Source organism: Gadus macrocephalus, chromosome 13 (genome assembly GCF_031168955.1).
Source record: "Gadus macrocephalus chromosome 13, ASM3116895v1".
Classification (NCBI taxonomy): Eukaryota; Metazoa; Chordata; class Actinopteri; order Gadiformes; family Gadidae; genus Gadus; species Gadus macrocephalus.
Window position 1 is genome coordinate 10,720,138 of NC_082394.1, and position 8,575 is coordinate 10,728,712.

At 41.1% G+C, this 8,575-nt stretch overlaps 1 protein-coding gene across 2 annotated transcripts; it reads right to left on the bottom strand.

Moving 5' to 3' along the window:
• Positions 1–10: 10 nt before the first annotated feature.
• Positions 11–7,639, bottom strand: idh3b (isocitrate dehydrogenase (NAD(+)) 3 non-catalytic subunit beta). 2 transcript variants are annotated; one of them, XM_060070308.1, is made up of 11 exons: positions 7,504–7,639; positions 6,660–6,833; positions 6,448–6,568; positions 5,874–5,934; positions 5,634–5,766; positions 5,377–5,510; positions 5,173–5,275; positions 4,868–5,014; positions 4,327–4,421; positions 4,102–4,162; positions 11–410 (listed from the first exon to the last, which is right to left on the bottom strand). In XM_060070308.1, the coding sequence occupies exons 1-11, from the start codon at positions 7,543–7,545 to the stop codon at positions 333–335; spliced, it is 1,149 nt and encodes a 382-aa protein (XP_059926291.1). In that variant the 5' UTR covers positions 7,546–7,639; the 3' UTR covers positions 11–332. The 2 variants fall into 2 exon arrangements, with proteins under 2 accessions (XP_059926291.1, XP_059926290.1); XM_060070307.1 differs by lacking the exon at positions 11–410 and adding an exon at positions 2,124–2,334.
• Positions 7,640–8,575: the final 936 nt, after the last annotated feature.

Below are 8,575 nucleotides of genomic sequence, written 5' to 3' on the forward strand. Positions count from 1 at the left end.
AGCAAACAGATCGTGTTTAAAATGTTTAATGAATAAATAATACATGACACATTATGCATATTTCTTGATATTTGACCCAAGCATCAAAGCCTTATATTGCATTTACAAAGAGCTAACATAACAGAACCCGTGTTACATAGGCTATACATTTCATTTAGCTGGATGTCTTGAATGCAGATACCAACATCACCATAGTCATTGCTTAATATTTGAGCTGTACTCTCTTAAAGTAAGTCATTGTTTTGGGATATACCTCTACTTAAGTTTCATGGTCCACAAATAAACGTGTGTGCGTGTTTTCGGCGGAAAGTCTTCTTCTGTATTCAGAATACTCAGACGGCCATGTTAGCGATGACGGCCCGGGTGAACTCGTCACTGGAAGCGTAGCCTCCGAGGTCGCCTGTGCGCACCTGTTGTAAAACACAAGAACCATGTGTTACAAACACACACATGCACAGTAACAGCTGCGCAACACTTGTCCTCACATTCTAAAATACTCCCTTTAATATGGCTGCACAATTAAAGCAGTTCATCAGTGCTGAAGACAGATGCGCGTGTATGTATATCCATTGCAAATAGACAGTGTTCTATAAAGACATTCCCGTGCAGTGTCGCCAAGACAGTTTGCTGCATAGCAGCAGATCTAAGGTCAGTTGAACCGTTGCGACCATTATACAGTGATTAATGGTCAGTAAAGCAGACATCATTCACTATAACAGTAAAAAACAACAATGTAGCTATTAGTCGAGCAGTTTGTTCCAGTCTGGTTTATTATTGCATGGAAACATTGTCAGTTTTATTTTGGGCCACGTACCAGTCTAAAACCCAACTATAATGTTCTTAGCTTTGAACCCGAACAGATTCTTCAAGCCAATCCCGACATTCAAACATGTACGACATTTCTACGACAATGTATGCAATCAGAGTAGGAATGAATGTTGAATTAGTATGTTAATTTGTCAAACTAAAATTTAGCAGCCAACATTAGATTCTTTTCAAAATTGGGTACGTACACATGTACATCGATAACATATATGCCAATAATTATAACTAGGATCGTTAAAGGTTCAGTGTTATTCACTTTACCAGGAATGTATTTTGGCTAAATTAAATACTTTGCATTTGTTAATTCTGTTATCTTTTTCCCACTTTGATTTTCCAGGTTACACCTAAAGATTAAACAAGTGATGCTTAATACTTTCCATCGGAAGCATTGTGAAAGGTTTCACTGAACCAAATAATTTGTCCTTTGGATGAGTTTTTGGGATAATCACTCATGGTCAAAGATAAATGTCCTTATTTCCATCATGGATTTGTTACATCTCAAGTTCAACCCCATATTTCAAAGAAATCAAACGTGCTGTGGCATACTTAGAAGAAACCTTTGACAGCTAAAGTCAAATGAGATCCCAGAATGCATTGCTGCGAGTTTAATCTGTTTTGGAAAAAGACCTGGGCTCAGTTTATTTATTTTTTCATTTGGATAAAATTGATCCGGATTTGGAAATCCAATGTTTTGCTATCCTACTTTGTACTTTTATGCCAGTTTTTAAATGAACATTGGATCAGATCACTGTGATCCAAATACCAAATTTAAGGATAACCAACTGAATCCAACCTTCGGATGGGATCAGGATAATACTGTTTTTTTGGATCAAATTGATCCCAAACCGAGTTCAAAGTTTTGAAAAACCCAAAGGCCAGGTTTGACCAGATCAAATGCAAGATCGGATTACATGATCTGATCTTCGTTCTGAATCCCACTTTTGCTTTGAAAAAAACATTTGTTGATCCAATCCATGATCCTAAATCCCACTGGATTACTTTTGAAAAACTGGGCCAAAGATAGAGAAAATAAGATTAAACCTGTATACAAATAACACCTTGATGGAATATTTCAACAATGAAGCAACAAATGAGGACAGAAAAACATTTACATCAAATTATAAAAATTAAATAAAAAGTCAAAAGTAACATCATTTGCAATCAATCTTTTGTGACACAGTAGAGCACTAGATTTCATCCGGGAGAAAGCTAATGAAATCGAAATGTAAATGAGTGTTAGACCACACACAAGCAGCAGATGTTTTTAGTAATCCAATAACAAACCATTAAACAGGGAGTTGGAGTTATTTGTTTTACAGTTAATGTTTTACCGTCATACACGTTTTAACATTATGGTAGAACGTTCACTCAAACATTTAACACAAAAAGGGGGGGAGAGCACATCGGGTGTGAAGCTTCTCAGTAGCGAGGGCGGAAACGCAGGTTATCCACTACGGCATGCACAAAGTCCCCAGTGGTGCAATAACCGCCAAGGTCCCTCGTCCTCACCTGAGACAGCAGCACGCACACACACACACGCACATGCACACAGGTTCGAGGAAGGGAGAGTAAAGGAGAGGGGAAAAGGTAGGGCACTTCAAACAACTTCCAGGCAGAATCTCTCTCTTGCTCCTAATCTATTTTAACAGTCCATTGGGCAAATTTTATTTATATTGGAATAACGGCATTTTAAACTTTAATGCTGAGGCTGACTGGAGTGATTCTAAATGTGATAATTGCTGATTTACATTTAACTTAAGCCCTTTAGGTGTGGGTCCACACCCATCATGTCCTATCCAGATGAACAAAAGGGACTTAAGGCCTGACTTAGGGCCTGATACTGATTTTACTTCCCCGCTCAATACATAAATGTCTCATGCAAAGCTTTTCATTATATTTTGCTGTGGAACCAGCCTCCAGGCTATTGCAAAAAGGAAACGTCAAATTTTTGTTTTGTTTAGTATTTGACAGTTGGTTAATGGATTAGGTATTGACAGGTGAACGGAGCATACAAAAACAAACAGCCGGGTTCCGAGACAATGGCCATTCACATCAGCATGCGAGAGACATGCATGTTGCAGATGTATTATGATATTTTAACCATATTGCCTAGGTCTACATGCATCCCATCTTCACTTAAGTTATGAAGATAAAAACAGTAAAAAAAAAAAAAGTTGATTAGATTTTATGTTTCAGCAATGTTAGTAGTGACTGAAGATACTGAAAAAGAGTTTAGTTTGATAAGGAAAAACGCAGTTCAGGTAAAGACTTTAGTTTTTAAAAGGGACACTGTGTAAAAATTACTCCCATCTAGTGGTCAATTGTATATTGCATTAAAACTAATAGTGCTCGCTTGTTCAAAAAATACTGTGGGCAGTATGTGCCAAGAAGCTGTGTCATGACATCCAATACTACCTCATCGAGTCATTCGAGTGATGATGAGGTTCGTTATTTCAAACAGATTTCAAACTGCATTGAATCATTAGTGTAAGCTAATGTAGTGTAATGATGTATGAGTAATTACTCCTCGAGCAAGATAGTGAATTATTTCAGTCATCATTCACGCTGGCTCAGAGTGAAAACGCGTTTGCATTTCCTGTACCACGTAGTGCTTTTTGTCCCTCTCGGCAGTTCATAGACCGGAAGAACATGGAAGCCTCCATGAAGCTTACCCGTCCTATGTAACTACATATTAATTATTCTTCGCTCAGGAGGATAAGTGAGATTTTTGGCAGAGATAATTTTACACCAATGAGGACTTATTTATGAATGAATACGTTGATTTGAGGTAATAAATGACTTAAAATATTACACAGTGTCCCTTTAAGGAAACAAAAACGTATTTGAAGGTGGCATTAGAGATGCAGGGACACAAGTGAAGTCTTCTGTGGTTCAGCAGTAAAATAAGTTATACAAGCCTGCCGTTAGTTAGGTTAAATCCAAACGGGATTCTTGTGTCTGGGACTATTGGTGTAAATATGATCAAAACTAATGGATCTATCAAAACATTTGTTCATCGGATTACTTTCAAACCAATGACCCATTTATATAGAAGACGAGGAAGAAGATGACGAGGCAGGAGAAGAAGAGGAGGAAGAAAGGTTTCCCAAGTCAGCTGTCGTGCTGCTGACAATTTCTAAAATCCAATGTGACAACCATACCAAAGCAGGAGGCAGACACTGTTCCTAGAGGTCATGCTGGTAGGGTTAGTTCATCAAGACATTGGCTCCGGCGCCAGAATGATCCGGCATAGATTAAAAGCCCACAAAGTCTTACCTTGCCCTGCTTGATGACCTTCTTCACAGCGTCCGACACCATCTGGGAGTGATATTCCAGACTGCAAGAAAAGGCAGTCCGTTAAGATTAAGCCATCTCGTACCCGTGGCTAATAAAGGGCACACTTAAAAAGGTGGGCATGTTCAATGCCTGGATAGCCCCAGTGGGTAGGTCCTATGCTATGCGAGTGCTTTTTTGACCGTTGAAGTACAAAAAATGACTTACTTCAGGTGCTTGAGCATGTTGGCAGCGCTAAGCAGCATGGCGGTGGGGTTGGCGATGTTCCTGCCTACCGCCTGGGCGAAAGGGTGACGGGCACCCTGGCACAAAGACGAAGGAGGAGGATATGAGACAAGGACAGTCAACCAAACAATTGCGGGAGCTATAGCCAGCTCGGACTATTCATTGCTTGGGGTTCTCATATTGTTAATATGGAAATCATTGACCTTTAATAATAATACCTTTTGGATAAATATTCAAAGATATTAGATATCCCAATATCTTACTGACAATATAATATGACACTGTCGGCAAATGAAAGCATGAATATTTTGCTGAAAAGGCAACAACCAAAATTGTAACAAACAAAATAAGCAAAAACAAAGGGTGTTGGAAGCGAATAGACAATCGATTTACTTTACCATCCAAGCTACATGGAGAAGACTAAATCCTGGGCAAAGCCATTATGTAATCAATAATATGAGCTCTTGAAAGTACTTTACAACAAAGCTAAATAACATTAAATTAAAAAGGTCCAAAAACCTACGGTCTCAAAGACGGCATACTCTGCGCTGTAGCTCTCGCCGGGTACCACACCAGCCCCTCCTACCAGGCCTGCTGCCAGGTTGTCAATGATGTTACCATACAGGTTGGGCATCACCAGCACATCAAACTGGTAGGGGTTCTGCACAAGCTGCAAAACAAAACATCAACCCCCCCCCAAATGTCACAATATGACTAGACAAATCCTTACTTCATCTATAAAAAGGATGCATCATCAATATTGTATATCATAGAAAATGTAGCGTTGTTATAATTACATCTTGTAAGCAGATGTAGTGCTGAACATACCTGCATGCAAGCGTTGTCAATGATGATAGTCTCATATTTGATTTTAGGATACAGTTCTGCAATTTCAGCACAGCACTGCAGAAAGAGGCCATCAGCTAATTTCCTGAAATGAAATGATGTAGGCACAACTTTAAATGTGCTCCAACTTTGTTCAAAGGTGACTTGCTACTCATGGAAATGAGAATTCAATTAAAATATACTTACATGATGTTGGCCTTGTGCACAGCCGTAACCTTGCTCCTTCCCTTCTTGGTGGCGTAGTCAAACGCAAACTTAGCGATCCGCCGAGACTTCACTCTGGTGATGATCTTCAGACACTCGATAACACCAGGGACACTCTAAATAGTAAAAACAGGCAATTAAAAAATAAAAATAAAAATCCCCCCTGGTTAAGGATTGATGAATGGAATCACATTTGCAGAGATAAATGCATGATATCTTCTATCGGTCAGCTCTTCTACCTCGTGTTCCAGGGAGCTGTACTCCCCCTCCGTCTGCTCACGGATGATAACCAGGTCCAGGTTGTTGTGGCGCGTGTTGTAGCCTGGCAGGCTGTTCACATGCACGACGTTGGCGAATAGGTCCAATTTACGACTGGACGTGGACAGAGGGGAGAGTTACCGGAACAGAACAGACCAACCAAAGACAGCCAGACGGCATGAACATAATCCCTCCCATCCACAACATAAGGCTACAATTACCGTAGTCTCATCTCATAGGAAGCAAGTTCTCCTTTGTACTCCATTGGTGTGTGAATTTTGCCTAGGAATACACAGAAAGGACAAGTGAACATTTCATCAGAAGGCCATTTAACCAGGGTCTTTGACAAGGTGACACTAAATACTAACGGTGCACCGCCGCGCGGCAACCGCCCTGATAACCGCCTCGCTGCCGGAGGGTTCAGCGCGACGGTGTGAAGGGCAAGGCGTTTTCAAAAGCGGCCGGGTGGCTGCCGCCGACAGTTTAAATACGGGGGAAGCTGAGCGGTAGGGCAAAAATCTGTGCACGTTCACGTGGGCGGCAACCTCTTCCTGGTCCAACAGCCGCTTTTGTAACCGCCTCCCCTCTGCCGCCCTTCCCTCATTGAAATGAAGGGAGGCGGTAAGTTGACGCGCGGCGGTGTGAAACCAGCTTAAAGTGTAGTACAGAGATCTACTCTTTTGTTGACAATAGCTTGAGGGAATTATAGGAATGAAATAGAAACCCAATGAGAGTACATTTGATGAATACTTTTTAAACATGATGGTAAGTGGAGGGCAGAAAACAACAAGGTACCTTTCATGGCCACCTTGTTGGTCTTCATGGAGGTCAGCACTTGCTCAAGCTTCTCCTCGCTGGCCATGTTCTGTACTTCACTCAGATGGAACTCCTCAAATTCCACTGGAACATCTCCTGCCTGAGGATTGAGATATGGTCAATTTTATTACAGTAACTTCAAATTCGTTTTAAGTTATGATACCAAATTTAAACTTGGGTGAAAATGATACCTTGAACACATCTTTGACGGCGGTCATCAGCTCAGGTCCCACACCGTCACCTGGCACCATGGTGACCTTGAAGGTGGCATCAGCCCGAGCGGGGGATGTTTCTGGGGCACAAAGACCTGCGGATACACTGAGAGGTCTCAGGGGCATCTGCTGCCACCTGGGGACAGCCAGACCCTGCTGACAAGAAACAGGAGGACCGATTCAGTCAGACAAACCTTGGTATTTTGCATCAATCGGGTGTATAATACATATATTTAAGTGGTATGTTCAATTTCCTGTGTGTGTGTGTGTGTGTGTGTGTGTGTGTGTGTGTGTGTGTGTGTGTGTGTGTGTGTGTGTGTGTAATCACAGCAGATATAAAGCATCTCGATTTTGCAGCCATTCATACCACCATTAAATCACCGTGGCTGTCACAAAAAACAGTAGCTGTTTAAAACCATTAGACATATCAAAATCAGGGTGATTAATTCGGATAAACATAGATGAGGATAACATGATAGTTCAATCATTTAGCCAATCTGCTTCTACTGACTCGAACAAGACGCGAACTAGACAATAAGCCAATGAATAGCTGTTATATCATGTCATATCAAACAAATACAATTCCGTGGAAAAAAGGTTAATTTGTTTGCTGTCATCTGTGTCACTTTTGACATGCTGTTAATTTCTCCCTCTTCAATAAGCAATTGTATGCTAGGGGCTCAGGAGTTAAACACTCGTGTATCCTGTCTTTTTCTTCTATATTTACCAGTATCGTCCTCCTACAATGGTAATCACAGTAAGATAATCAATTCAGATGTATTTACAACATAGATCATGCGTGTAAGCATCATGAAACACTCACCTTGACCAATGTTAACAAACTCCCTCTCAAGGCGGCGGCCATCGTTACGGATAAATGCAGCAAGTGAAGGTGACGTGAGGAAGAATCTTCTTCGTTGGTGTATTACTCAAAATATCACAGTGAACATCCTACTATATCATCAGCGGCACATAGTGGAATGCATTGGTGTTGCACTTTTTTTTAAAACGGTAGTGTTTAGTGTGAGATTACTATATGCGCAGAGCAACCCACAATTTTGCAAAACACGGCAATCCTTCAACAAAAAAGATCCATAAAGTACTATTGAAAATTAAAAATGAAAAATCCAGCAAGTTTACGTATTGTTCCTAATTGACTAGTACAAATGTACAAAATGCATTGGATGTGTGGTTTTCGTAACATTGGTAAATAAGTATAGTGGTGGCCTAAAAGGGATTCATTCAAATATATTTTAAGATAATATTAATGGCTGTGTGTCTAGGGTTGGTGATATTATTGATGTCCATTCCAGAAATAACCATTGTAAAAATTGGGTTTTTTACAATGGTTATGGCCGGCGGCTCTCTGATCCGCCGGCCGGCTTAAACGGCCCACGAGAGCCCGCGGCCCCCCCGGCACCCGCCAGAACGCAAGACCGCCCAGTCCGCCCCCGTATCGGCATTCGGCTAGTAGTCCGGTTACTCATCAACCCCAGCGTATTCATTTGCTAAGCGACGTTAACGTCATTGGCAAACTATTTATCCTCTGATCAAGACTACCAATGGTAACAAATAAATTGTAAAAAGACACACCTTGTGAATTTATTTTTTCGTTTTGGCAAGTAGCCGTGTAATAAGCGGGATAATGCTTCAGGTCGCTCGCTCACTAAAGGCCGATATATGCTCTGTTTTAGACGTAACGCGTAAGCACGTAAGATACATAACCCCCCCTTGCGCGGTAAAATATCCCCCCTTACGTGCTTAAGTGCGTCGCCCAAAATTCCTGACTATGCGACTAAAACACTACGGCCCTACGCAGATCGCAAAGACTGTGATTGGCCAGCTAACCACATCCTTTCAGGAGTCTCACATTTCCGGTTTTACAGCAACCGTAA